General features: G+C 46.5%; 1 protein-coding gene across 5 annotated transcripts in view; it reads right to left on the bottom strand.

Annotated features, from left to right (window-relative positions):
• PPFIA3 (PTPRF interacting protein alpha 3) overlaps nt 1–14,706 on the bottom strand; it is a 145,456-nt gene that overhangs the window by 17,276 nt on the left and 113,474 nt on the right. For 4 of the 5 annotated variants that reach the window (XM_063942440.1, XM_063942441.1, XM_063942438.1 and 1 more), the window contains exons 22-27: nt 5,227–5,289; nt 4,651–4,677; nt 4,194–4,369; nt 3,131–3,228; nt 2,387–2,562; nt 2,016–2,084 (exon numbers count right to left, since the gene is read on the bottom strand). In XM_063942440.1, coding sequence (XP_063798510.1) covers nt 2,016–2,084; nt 2,387–2,562; nt 3,131–3,228; nt 4,194–4,369; nt 4,651–4,677; nt 5,227–5,289 — 609 coding nt within the window. The remainder of the gene's footprint in view (nt 1–2,015; nt 2,085–2,386; nt 2,563–3,130; nt 3,229–4,193; nt 4,370–4,650; nt 4,678–5,226; nt 5,290–14,706) is intronic. The other variant, XM_063942442.1, reaches the window with a different exon arrangement.

Genomic DNA, 14,706 nt, shown 5'->3' on the forward strand with positions numbered 1-14,706 from the left:
TAAGGATATACTAGCGCTGGCTGTATAAGTTAATACAAATAATCGGCTGGTTATTAATCGCATTTATTAATCACAAAGATTATAACACATTTAAAAAGCACAATATATCACATACAAATAAATAAATACTGTGCCAAGATGATCAGCCACTAAATGCCCAATATTAATTGTAGTCTTGCTAGGAAGCTCCCTGTTGGACTAGTCACAATGTTATACAGCAGGTGTTAGGTCCAGATTTTTGAACATTGGGTTAATATTACCAGTAATTCCTCATTGAAGATGGTAGAGGTCCCCTTGTTTCATCAACTGGGATGTCCTCTATTGCTGACGGGGTTTCCAAACCACGGTGACAAAAGGGACCGGTTTAGGAGGAGGCTTTCCTGGTTTAGTCAGTTTGCAGACAGGGCAATGGTTTCAAATGAATGCCAGATAGAGAAAGTAATGTCCTCCTATTAGGGCGCAGGTGGTGTCAGGCTCGTCAGGCACAACGCGTTTCGCTGGTATATAGTGCATTTCCAGCTTCCTCAGGAGCTGCAAACTTGTCACCATTAATAACAGCAGCACTGGATATCCAGTCAGCATATAAAAAGGACATTCCAGCTGACTAAACCAGGAAAGCCTCCTCCTAAACCGGTCCCTATTGTCACCGTGGTTTGGAAACCCCGTCAGCAATAGAGGACATCCCAGCTGATGAAACAAGGGGACCTCTACCATCTTCAATGAGGAATTACTGGTAATATTAACCCAAGGTTCAAAAATCTGGGCCCAACACCTGCTGTATAACATTGTGACTAGTCCAACAGGGAGCTTCCTAGCCAGACTACAATTAATATTGGGCATTTAGTGGCTGATCATCTTGGCACACTATTTATTTAATTGTATGTGATATATTGTGCTTTTTAAATGTGTTATAATCTTTGTGATTAATAAACGTGATTAATAACAAGCCGATTATTTGTATTAAGTTATACAGCCAGTGCTGGTATATCCTTATTTTTTACTGATTTTACTATTGTTTGGGGATCTAGACCACCCCTATACCAGCTGCTGCTGACAGCGCACTTGTACACATATTCTTTTGTCTTTCAGCCATTTTGTGTTCCTGGTATTTGCTTTTGATTTTCACACTGGGCGGCCATTTTGCAGACTGACCCAATATTCATGAGTTGGTAGCTTAAAGGCTGAACTTGTGAAAGTGAAAAATCGTTGCAGAGCCAATCTGCATATTATCAACTAATGACATCACCGAGGTATAGTGTGCTATACCTGAGTGATGTCACAAGGTGGCAGTGTAGCGGTAGGCCGCAATGTCATCTGTATTACTTTAGCCCATATAACGGCGGCTGTTTTCCCTGGACATCATTTACAAAGAGCATTAGATGGTCCGCATACAGCAGGCCTGGGCAAACTCCAACCCTCCAAGTACTGTGGAACTACAAGTCCCAGCATACCCTTCCAAGTGCAAGCTGGGGCTTATAGTTTGACAATGCCTGGAAAGCTACAAGTTGTCCAGGCCTGTTACAGACTACTGGAAGGGAGGAGCCTGTTACAGATCAATTTAACCTCAATCATGGCCTAACTTATTCCTAGATGTGCAACTGCAGAAATGAACAGTTTCCCATTGTTCTCCCATTGACTCTGGCAGGCATCTAGACTTTCGCTCCGAGCCTTGGACATGAGGCCCATTGTGTACAGGCAATAAGCAGGCTTTAAAGAAATATTACAAAAGAATTACACCTATGATAAATAAAAGTCACTCAATACATCATAGTGACAGCAGCACGTTATAGTGGAGGGGCCACCTCACTTTATAAGCTCATTATGGTTACGGATGCACAGTAAATGGACACATGTGCCGGCGGGAAGAAGTGCGGAGGCACAGTGCACGGATGTGGTCGGATAATCCTTCTCATCTATAGCTCACGTTACATCACGTTACAATGGCTAAGAATAAAGGCCGCACAGTACAGGAGGACACCGGTCACTGTGGTTATATGAATTTGGGGATTGCTGACCTCATCAAGTCGCCTCTCTGTCCCCATGGTAATGAGATTGCTGAACTCCTTCTCCAGCACTTGTCGAGCCTAACAACAGAAGACAATGCATCAGTGAAGTCAACCAGAGGAAGTGAGACTACTAGAACACTACAGCTCTGATAAATCCGTTTTGCACAACAGCAATTACACGCAACATTATGCACCAGTGTTATGACATGTGGAAGCATACACTGAGGGATGGATAGGGGAAAAAAAAGAGAACAGCAGTCACAGTAGATGCAAACAGCCACCATTCATATAATATCTAGGACACGACTTAAAACTCCACAAAGAAAAATAAAATAAAATTAAAACATTTTTCCTGAACTATTATCGTGTTGCCGACTAACCTGTGTGTTCTGCGTTGGGATCTGTAGTAGCAATGCCAGGTCGTTACAGTCAAACGTGTCATCTAACGCAACCAGGGCCCCGTGAACGCCGCTCTCATGTAAATTATTGGCATACTCCTTCAGCCCCAAGGACTGAATCCAGCACATTACCCGCTCGTTGGACCAGACCATGACATCTGCGTCAGGAAAGAGAAGCCTATTAATCTGAGGTGCCTACAACCACAAAGTACAATATAGATATCCAGCCACGGACCAAAGTCTCTTTCTCTGTGAAAGCTCTACAGTATGGACAGTTCGGAGACCAGCGGTACATCTCTCATGGGTGCATAAGATTGCAAATGGCAGGAAATTCATTAACTCGTAAGTCTACCCACACTGCATGCATTTCCACCAAGGCCGACAACATCTTGCCACTTGACTGAAATCATGAACAAGAGAATCCCGTCCTAACTATGCCTCACGTGGCAAGTTGGAAGAGATCCAGTCGTTTGCATGCCCACACATCTTCTGCAGTGAATATACAAACATGGGGTTCCACGCGCAAAGGTACTTGATATCAGATACCCTGGGCTGAATGTAATAGCCCATATTTTTGAAAGCGGCAATCGTTTACAAGTCGAAACCAGGCTATTAGAATTTAACCCTCAGTCTTCAATGTCCAAGGGTATGATTCTAGCCCTAGAATTTAGGCACTGAAATGCTGCAGGGTGGGAATGGTCACTAGCTATTCGTTCTTCCTTGTACCTTTCAGTTGGTTTTGGCTTTCCTCTCGTCTCCTCTCCAGCTCCTTCCTGTCATAGTTGAGCCTCTTCAGGCACATGACCCCGTAATGAAGACTAACCCTACAAGTAATAGTATTTAAATGGTCAAAAAAGAGAAAAACATTTACATTAGAAAAAAAAAGTGAAGGTATACAGGAATGAGAAAAGGTAACATTCAATGTTAGCAGCCTATATTAATGGACTGGTCTATTTATCACAAGCACTTTCCACTGATCTATAAAGGGGATTATTATTATTATTATCCTTTATTTATATGGCGCCACAAGGGTTCCGCAGCGCCCAATTACAGAGTACATAAACAAATAATCAAACAGGAAAACAGCAACTTACAGTTGAAGACAATATAGGACAAGTACAGGGTAAATAAACATAGCTACATCAGCAGATGACACTGGAATAAGTATCAGGTGGCAGAAGACTGCTGGATTTGGTGCAGCTGAAGATTATTAAAGTAAGAAAAGGGTAAGCACATGAGGGAAGAGGGCCCTGCTCGTGAGAGCTTACATTCTAAAGGTGAGGGGTAGACAGACAGGGGTGAGACAGATGGGGTACAGAGAGAGCGTGGAACAGAGGTTTAGGATGAGATTTGGCTGGGTTCGGTGAAGAAGTGGGTCTTGAGGGATGATGTATCAAGCCGTGGAGAGAGAGATAAAGTGGAGAAATTGCCCAAAACAAACTAGCTTCTAACTGTAATGTATTTAGCAAAGTCTTTGAAGTGACTGTTAGAATCTGATTGGTTGATTTGGGCAATGCCTCCAATTTATCTCTCTCCAAGACTTGATACACCTCCCTTAAGTGCTGGAGGACCAGAAATGAAGACGCTATGGGACTCTGTCCATGTACTGTGTGATTGGGTATGGATAAGCACTACTCATGGTATAAGTTACTATACAAGTGTGGCAGCGGCACATGACAGATTGATAACAGTTCGAGGTGGTAGTGTCTGACTAATATGGTAGATGGACTTCCAGGAGAAAAATGTTAGCTATAACGACACAATGATACAGTAGGCCTATAGCATTTACCTGTGGAAACTATCTACCATTTTCAGCTGTCCCCGGAGTTCCTTCTTGTTCAAGTGGTCCAACATTCTGGCATCCACTAAGGACTCCATGAAGTAGCTACGATACTGTGGCAAACCAAGACTAGGCAGCCAGTCATTACCCACCCACTCATGGTTCATGTCGCCATAGGCCAGGATCTGTCCAACCAAGAGCAGGAGTATTTGTGTCAGTCTAGAGTCCAGAAAGGACAGTGGAAATGCAGACATCAATATTAGAGAAAACGGATAATGGTAAGCACCCTTCCAACAGATGCTTGTCAGCATGCAGTACCATCTTATAGCAGCAGGTGGCGGTGTGAAGAACAACTTTCACACTGCTACCATAAGTAGATTTTGGAAGGTGCTGCTGTTGCCAACAATATTTTCACATGATCAGAAAATTTTGCAGAAAACCAATGAACAAAGGCTCTTCTACCTACCTGTTCCCAGCTGATCTCCTTAGTCTCCTGACAGAGGTTAGAGTGTTAAACAAAAAGATAAAGGAGAGAGAAGAGATGAGAGAGCTGAAAAGGGTAAGTTATGTGGCAGACAGGAACATGCAATTACAGATCAATAAAGCAATTAATTAGCTTAAAGAGAAACTTCTAGCGTGAGCGAGCACACAGGGCGTGGCCCATGTAGAGTGAGCGAGCAGACAGGGCGTGGCCCATGTAGAGTGAGCGAGCAGACAGGGCGTGGCCCATGTAGAGTGAGCGAGCAGACAGGGCGTGGCCCATGTAGAGTAAGTGGACAGGGCGTGGCACATGTAGAGTGAGCGAGCAGACCGGGCGTGACACATGTAGAGTGAGCAAGCAGACGGTGTGGGACATGTAGAGTGAGCGAGCAGACGGTGTGGGACGGTGAGCGAGCAGAGTAGAGGCAGATCATCAATAGGAGCCATAAGAAAAGGAGGAGTATGATTGGTTACTTGGATATGGTTCAGATTGAACTATTAACTAACTAAATAAAGAAAACAGTTAAATCTACAACTGGCATTAGGCAGAATATCTACGTACAGGTTTCGTTGTTGCAGTTAAGGTTTCCATCTCTTCGTGAGTCATCCACACATTGCCTGTTGACTGGACAGAATGTATTGTTGAGGAAAGGTTAGTGTACAAATCAGATGGAACACATGGTGTAGACATTATTTATTTGATTTACTTATTACCAGTTATTTAAATAGCGCACCCATATTCCGCAGTGTTTTACAGAGAATATTTCCCCATTCACATCAGTCCCTGCCCCAGTAGAGCTTACAATCTATATTCCCTACCACATGTACACACAAACACATTCACATTAGGGTTAATTTTGTTGGGAGCCAATCAACTTACCAGTATATTTTTTGGATTGTGGGAGGAAACCGGAGTACCCGGAGGAAACCCACGCAAGTACGGGGAGAATATACAAACTCCACACAGTTAGGGCCGTGGTGGGAACTGAACCCATGACCTGTGAGGCAGTAATGCTAACCATTACACCAGGCATTCCCAACCACGGTCCTCAAGGCACACCAACAGTGCAGGTTTTAGTGATATCCAGGCTGCAGCACAGGTGACTTAATTAGTAGCTCAGTTATTTTGATTTAACCATCTGTGCAGCGGCCTGGATATCCCTAAAACCTGCACTGTTGGTGTGCCTTGAGGAACGTGGTTGGGAATGCCTGCATTACACCATCCATACTGCCCCGGAACATCAATACTACTTATCAAAACCTTATCATATAGGCGCTTGGTGGGAAAATTCCTGTAATTTGAAGCATACACACCCTTAGGGAAATGCAGTGTTGTGTCATTTAGAGAAGCTAGTCCTGCAGTCATTTACAATAATTACCGCATGGAAAATTGTCCTGCATTGACGTACAAGGCTGCTCTATCTGACCCATCCAACTGGAAGTCACATGCTCAGTAAGGCTTATTTACAAAAGGCAAAAGTACATCTGCCCTCCCCCTTTAGTGTTTGTGTGGGGAGAAAATGATGTGCACACAACCTAACTGCAACACTTTATCCGATGTTTATGCCTTACAAATCAATCTATTTTAATATCTCATGGAGCTAGCCAAATCCATAATAGGATCAACCGCTGAACTCAACATCCGATGGTGAAATTTTTTTTCATACCCACAGGTGCTGCCATCCTGGCCTGAAAACCCACGCGTTTCCCCAGAAACACACATTTACAAAAAAATAGGCGCATTATTTAAAAAACCTGCACTGTACTTTCAAGTGCTGTAAATAACCGTAGTATCCAATTGATCACTGTATAAATAATGACAGTGTAACAAACAGAAAGACTAAAACCTTTTTAACCTCTCTGCTGACATAACAGTTGCTGACATGAACACAAGCATAGGACATACACATGACATTCTATAACACACAGTTGTACTATACTACATTGTTTTCAAACAAACTGACTGCGTACACACCAACACTCACTAGTCTTTTCAAAAGTGTCACCACAAAGGCCTGATAAGTATTCCAAATTTTTTTTAAAAAGGAGGAAAACACTACGCGTTTCACACATAGGGGTATAAGCAATTGCGGTCGAATTCCCGAAATTGTCGAATTTCGGGACTTTTTCGCCCCCAAAAAAAAATAGTCAATGCAATTCAGTACTTTCCGTCCAAAAAACGGACTTTCAAAAGTCGACTTTTTGAAATTCGACTTTTGTCAAATTCGACTTTTCTGCAATGATACAAGTGCTGCAATTCGACCAAAGTATATTCAATTGAAGTTTGGAAATTCGACAACAGTGCTTTTAGACAGTAAATTCGACTTTTTCAATCCGCCACACTTTGGTGGGTGAAACTAATAAAAAAAATTTAAAACATGTTTTTTTTTTGTGTTTTTTTTATTGATAATAGCATATCTATTGATATTAGAAGGGATTAGGTACTTGGTTTGTCTTTTTTGGAGGCACAAGTATTATTTATATAATTTTTAAAATAATATATATATTTTTTTGTAGATGGAATGGTAAAATTCAGAAAAAAAATGGCGTGGGGTCCCCCCTCCAAAGCATAACCAGCCTCGGGCTCTTCGAGCTGGTCCTGGTTCTAAAAATGCGGGGGGGGGGGAAATTGACAGAGGATCCCCCGTATTTTTAAAACCAGCACCAGGCTCTGCGCCTGGTGCAAGAAATACGGGGGACAAAAAGAGTAGGGGTCCCCCGTATTTTATACTAGAGATGAGCGGGTTCGGTTTTACTCGGTTTTACTCGGTTCTCAAAACGGCATCTAATTGGCTCACGGATGTCACGTGTTTTGGATAGCCAATAAGATTCGGTTTTGAGAACCGAGTAAAACCGAGTAAAACCGAATCCGCTCATCTCTATTTATACACCAGCATCGGGCTCCACTAGCTGGACAGATAATGCCACAGCCGGGGGTCACTTTTATACAGTGCCTTGCGGCCGTGGCATTAAATATCCAACTAGTCACCCCTGGCCGGGGTACCCTGGGGGAGTGGGGACCCCTTCAATCAAGGGGTCCCCCCCCCCAGCCACCCAAGGGCCAGGGGTGATGCCCGAGGCTGTCCCCCCCATCCAAGGGCTGCGGATGGGGGGCTGATAGCCTTGTCAAAATTGAAAGAATATTGTTTTTTCCAGTAGTAGTACTACAAGTCCCAGCAAGCCTCCCCCGCAAGCTGGTACTTGGAGAACCACAAGTACCAGCATGCGGGAGAAAAACGGACCCGCTGGTACCTGTAGTACTACTGGAAAAAAAATAAGAATTTACTTACCGATAATTCTATTTCTCATAGTCCGTAGTGGATGCTGGGGACTCCGAAAGGACCATGGGGAATAGCGGCTCCGCAGGAGACTGGGCACAAAAGTAAAAAGCTTTAGGACTACCTGGTGTGCACTGGCTCCTCCCCCTATGACCCTCCTCCAAGCCTCAGTTAGGATACTGTGCCCGGACGAGCGTACACAATAAGGAAGGATTTTGAATCCCGGGTAAGACTCATACCAGCCACACCAATCACACCGTACAACTTGTGATCTGAACCCAGTTAACAGCATGATAACAGAAGGAGCCTCCGAAAAGATGGCTCACAATAACAATAACCCGATTTTTGTAACAATAACTATGTACAAGTAATGCAGACAATCCGCACTTGGGATGGGCGCCCAGCATCCACTACGGACTATGAGAAATAGAATTATCGGTAAGTAAATTCTTATTTTCTCTAACGTCCTAGTGGATGCTGGGGACTCCGAAAGGACCATGGGGATTATACCAAAGCTCCCAAACGGGCGGGAGAGTGCGGATGACTCTGCAGCACCGAATGAGAGAACTCCAGGTCCTCCTCAGCCAGGGTATCAAATTTGTAGAATTTAGCAAACGTGTTTGCCCCTGACCAAGTAGCTGCTCGGCAAAGTTGTAAAGCCGAGACCCCTCGGGCAGCCGCCCAAGATGAGCCCACTTTCCGTGTGGAATGGGCTTTTACAGATTTTGGCTGTGGCAGGCCTGCCACAGAATGTGCAAGCTGAATTGTACTACAAATCCAACGAGCAATCGTCTGCTTAGAAGCAGGAGCACCCAGCGTGTTGGGTGCATACAGGATAAACAGCGAATCAGATTTTCTGACTCCAGCCGTCCTGGAAACATATATTTTCAGGGCCCTGACTACGTCCAGCAACTTGGAATCCTCCAAGTCCCTAGTAGCCGCAGGCACCACAATAGGCTGGTTTAAGTGAAAAGCTGAAACCACCTTAGGGAGAAATTGAGGACGAGTCCTCAATTCTGCCCTGTCCGTATGAAAAATTAGGTAAGGGCTTTTATAGGATAAAGCCGCCAATTCTGAGACACGCCTGGCTGAAGCCAGGGCTAACAGCATTACCACTTTCCATGTGAGATATTTTAAGTCCACAGTGGTGAGTGGTTCAAACCAATGTGATTTTAGGAATCCCAAAACTACATTGAGATCCCAAGGTGCCACTGGAGGCACAAAAGGAGGCTGTATATGCAGTACTCCCTTGACAAACGTCTGAACTTCAGGAACAGAAGCCAGTTCTTTTTGGAAGAATATTGACAGGGCCGAAATTTGAACCTTAATGGACCCTAATTTGAGGCCCATAGACAGTCCTGTTTGCAGGAAATGCAGGAAACGACCCAGTTGAAATTCCTCTGTAGGGGCCTTCCTGGCCTCGCACCACGCAACATATTTACGCCAAATACGGTGATAATGTTGTACGGTTACATCCTTCCTGGCTTTGATCAGGGTAGGGATGACTTCTTCCGGAATGCCTTTTTCCTTCAGGATCCGGCGTTCAACCGCCATGCCGTCAAACGCAGCCGCGGTAAGTCTTGGAACAGACATGGTCCCTGCTGGAGCAGGTCCTTTCTTAGAGGTAGAGGCCACGGGTCTTCCGTGAGCATCTCTTGAATTTCCGGGTACCAAGTCCTTCTTGGCCAATCCGGAGCCACGAGTATAGTCTTTACTCCTCTCCTTCTTATGATTCTCAATACTATTGGTATAAGAGGAAGAGGAGGGAACACATACACTGACCGGTACACCCACGGTGTTACCAGAGCGTCCACAGCTATTACCTGAGGGTCCCTTGACCTGGCGCAATATCTGTCCAGTTTTTTGTTGAGGCGGGACGCCATCATGTCCACCTTTGGTTTTTCCCCAACGGTTCACAATCATGTGGAAGACTTCTGGGTGAAGTCCCCACTCCCCCGGGTGAAGATCGTGTCTGCTGAGGAAGTCTGCTTCCCAGTTGTCCACTCCCGGAATGAACACTGCTGACAGTGCTATCACATGATTCTCCGCCCAGCGAAGAATCCTTGCCACTTCCATCATTGCCCTCCTGCTTCTTGTGCCGCCCTGTCTGTTTACGTGGGCGACTGCCGTGATGTTGTCCGACTGGATCAACACCGGCTGACCCTGAAGCAGAGGTCTTGCCTGACTTAGGGCATTGTAAATGGCCCTTAGTTCCAGGATATTTATGTGAAGTGACGTTTCCATGCTTGACCACAAGCCCTGGAAATTTCTTCCCTGTGTGACTGCTCCCCAGCCTCTCAGGCTGGCATCCGTGGTCACCAGGACCCAATCCTGAATGCCGAATCTGCGGCCCTCTAGGAGATGAGCACTCTGTAACCACCACAGGAGAGACACCCTTGTCATTGGAGACAGGGTTATCCGCTGATGCATTTGAAGATGCGATCCGGACCATTTGTCCAGCAGATCCCACTGAAAAGTTCTTGCGTGGAATCTGCCGAATGGAATTGCTTCGTAAGAATCCACCATCTTTCCCAGGACCCTTGTGCATTGATGTACTGACACTTGGCCTGGTCTTAGGAGGTTCCTGACTAGGTCGGATAACTCCTTGGCCTTCTCCTCCGGGAGAAACACCTTTTTCTGTACTGTGTCCAGAATCATCCCTAGGAACAGCAGACGTGTCGTCGGAATCAGCTGCGATTTTGGAATATTTAGAATCCATCCGTGCTGTCGTAGTACTACTTGAGATAGTGCTACTCCGACCTCTAACTGTTCTCTGGACCTTGCCCTTATCAGGAGATCGTCCAAGTAAGGGATAATTAAGACGCCTTTTCTTCGAAGAAGAATCATCATTTCGGCCATTACCTTGGTAAAGACCCGGGGTGCCGTGGACAATCCAAACGGCAGCGTCTGAAACTGATAGTGACTGTTCTGTACCACAAACCTGAGGTACCCTTGGTGAGAAGGGCAAATTTGGACATGGAGGTAAGCATCCTTGATGTCCAGAGACACCATATAGTCCCCTTCTTCCAGGTTCGCTATCACTGCTCTGAGTGACTCCATCTTGAACTTGAACCTTTTTATGTAAGTGTTCAAGGATTTCAGATTTAAAATGGGTCTCACCGAGCCGTCCGGCTTCGGTACCACAAACAGCGTGGAATAATACCCCTTTCCCTGTTGTAGGAGGGGTACCTTGATTATCACCTGCTGGGAATACAGCTTGTGAATGGCTTCCAATACCGCCTCCCTGTCGGGGGGAGACGTTGGTAAAGCAGACTTCAGGAACCGGCGAGGGGGAGACGTCTCGAATTCCAATTTGTACCCCTGAGATACTACCTGCAGGATCCAGGGGTCCACTTGCGAGTGAGCCCACTGCGCGCTGAAATTCTTGAGACGGGCCCCCACCGTGCCTGAGTCCGCTTGTAAGGCCCCAGCGTCATGCTGAGGACTTGGCAGAAGCGGGGGAGGGCTTCTGTTCGTGGGAAGAGGCTGTCTGCTGCAGTCTTTTTCCCCTTCCTCTGCCCCGGGGCAGATATGAGTGGCCTTTTGCCCGCTTGCCCTTATGGGGACGAAAGGACTGAGCCTGAAAAGACGGTATCTTTTTCTGCTGCGAGGTGACTTGGGGTAAAAAGGTGGATTTTCCAGCCGTTGCCGTGGCCACCAGGTCCGATAGACCGACCCCAAATAACTCCTCCCCTTTATACGGCAAAACTTCCATATGCCGTTTGGAATCCGCATCCCCTGACCACTGTCGCGTCCATAATCCTCTTCTGCCAGAAATGGACATCGCACTTACTCTTGATGCCAGAGTGCAAATATCCCTCTGTGCATCTCGTATATATAGAAATGCATCCTTTAAATGCTCTATAGTCAATAATATATTGTCCCTGTCCAGGGTATCAATATTTTCAGTCAGGGAATCCGACCAAGCCACCCCAGCACTGCACATCCAGGCTGAGGCGATTGCTGGTCGCAGTATAATACCAGTATGTGTGTATATACTTTTAAGGATATTTTCCAGCTTCCTATCAGCTGGTTCCTTGAGGGCGGCCGTATCAGGGGACGGTAACGCCACTTGTTTTGATAAGCGTGTGAGCGCCTTATCTACGCTAGGGGGTGTTTCCCAACGCGCCCTAACCTCTGACGGGAAAGGGTATAATGCCAATAACTTTTTAGAAATTAGCAGTTTTTTATCGGGGGAAACCCACGCTTCATCACACACCTCATTTAATTCATCTGATTCGGGAAAAACTACGGGTAGTTTTTTCACACCCCACATAATACCCTTTTTTGTGGTACTTGTAGTATCAGAAATGTTCAAAACCTCCTTCATTGCCGTGATCATGTAACGTGTGGCCCTACTGGAAAATACGTTTGTTTCCTCACCGTCGACACTGGAGTCAGTGTCCGTGTCTGGGTCTGTGTCGACCACCTGAGGTAACGGGCGCTTTAGAGCCCCTGACGGTGTTTGAGACGCCTGTACAGGTATTAACTGATTTGCCGGCTGTCTCATGTCGTCAACAGTCTTTTGTAAAGTGCTGACACTATCACGTAATTCTTTCCATAAGACCATCCAGTCAGGTGTCGACTCCCTAGGGGGTGACATCACTAACAGAGGCAATTGCTCCGCCTCCACACCATTTTCCTCCTCATACATGTCGACACAACGTACCGACACACAGCACACACACAGGGAATGCTCTGATAGAGGACAGGACCCCACTAGCCCTTTGGGGAGACAGAGGGAGAGTTTGCCAGCACACACCAGAGCGCTATATATATATACAGGGATAACCTTATATAAGTGTTTTTCCCTAATATAGCTGCTGTATATATTTATATGCCAATTTAGTGCCCCCCCTCTCTTGTTTTACCCTGTTTCTGTAGTGCAGGACTGCAGGGGAGAGTCAGGGAGCCTTCCTCCAACGGAGCTGTGAGGAAAAAATGGCGCCAGTGTGCTGAGGAGATAGGCTCCGCCCCTTTTTCGGCGGCCTTTCTCCCGCTTTTTTATGTAAAAATAGGCAGGGGTTAAATACATCCATATAGCCCAGGAGCTATATGTGATGTATTTTTTGCCAAAAAAGGTGTTTTTATTGCGTCTCAGGGCGCCCCCCCCCAGCGCCCTGCACCCTCAGTGACCGGAGTGTGAAGTGTGCTGAGAGCAATGGCGCACAGCTGCGGTGCTGTGCGCTACCTTAGTGAAGACAGGACGTCTTCTGCCGCCAATTTTCCGGACCTCTTCAGTCTTCTGGCTCTGTAAGGGGGACGGCGGCGCGGCTCCGGGACCCATCCATGGCTGGGCCTGTGATCGTCCCTCTGGAGCTAATGTCCAGTAGCCTAAGAAGCCCAATCCACTCTGCACGCAGGTGAGTTCGCTTCTTCTCCCCTTAGTCCCTCGATGCAGTGAGCCTGTTGCCAGCAGGTCTCACTGAAAATAAAAAAACCTATTTAAACTTTTACTCTAAGCAGCTCAGGAGAGCCACCTAGATTGCACCCTTCTCGTTCGGGCACAAAATCTTAACTGAGGCTTGGAGGAGGGTCATAGGGGGAGGAGCCAGTGCACACCAGGTAGTCCTAAAGCTTTTTACTTTTGTGCCCAGTCTCCTGCGGAGCCGCTATTCCCCATGGTCCTTTCGGAGTCCCCAGCATCCACTAGGATGTTAGAGAAATACCCAAATAAAAACAGGAGACACACACCGTGACAAGTACAACTTTATTACACACTGCCGACACACACATACTTACCTATGTTGACACGCCGACTGCCACAGTCTCCGACGATCCGAGGGTACCTGTGAAAAAAATTATACTCACCTGCCAGTGTCCAGAGATAAATCCACGTCCAGAGATAAAATCCTCGTACTTGGCAAAAAAAAAAAAACACGAACACCCGTACCATGCCGGACTGAAAGGGGTCCCATGTTGACACATGAGACCCCTTTCCACGAATGCAGACACCCCCGTGACAGCTGTCACAGAAGTGTCTCTTCAGCCAATCAGCGAGTGCAACGTCCTTGCACTCTGCTGATTGGCTCTGTGTGCGTCTGAGCTCAGACAGCGCATCGCAAAGCCTCTCCATTATATTCAATGGTGGGAACTTTGCGATGTCACACGCGCACAGCCAATCAGGTGAGCGCCACGGAAGTAGCGCTTCCTGATTGGCTGAAGGGACCTCAGTGACAGGAGTCACGTGATGTCCCGGCATTCGGGGAAAGGGGTCTCATGTGTCAAAATGGGACCCCTTTCAGTCCGGTGGTACGCGTGTTCGTGTTTTTTTTTTGCCAAATACGAGGATGATCTCTGGACGTGGATTTATCTCGGGACACTGGCAGGTGAGTATAATTTTTTTCACAGGTACCCTCGGATCGTCGGAGACTGTGGCAGTCGGCGTGTCAACATAGGTAAGTATGTATGTGTGTCGGCAGTGTGTAATAAAGTTGTACTTGTCACGGTGTGTGTCTCCTGTTTTTATTTGGGTATTTTTTTTTCAGTAGTACTACAAGTACCAGCGGGCCCATTTTTCTCCCGCATGCTGGTACTTGTGGTTCTCCAAGTACCAGCTTGCGGGGGAGGCTTGCTGGGACTTGTAGTACTATTGGAAAAAACAATATTCTGTCATTTTACTCAAGGCTATCAGCCTCCCATCTGCAGCCCTTGGATGATGGGGGGGGGACAGCCTCGGGCTTCACCCCTGGCCCTTGGGTGGCTGGGGAGGGGGACCCCTTGATTGAAGGGGTCCCCACTCCCCCAGGGTACCCCGGCCAGGG

This window comes from Pseudophryne corroboree, chromosome 10 (assembly GCF_028390025.1).
Source record: "Pseudophryne corroboree isolate aPseCor3 chromosome 10, aPseCor3.hap2, whole genome shotgun sequence".
NCBI lineage: Eukaryota > Metazoa > Chordata > Amphibia > Anura > Myobatrachidae > Pseudophryne > Pseudophryne corroboree.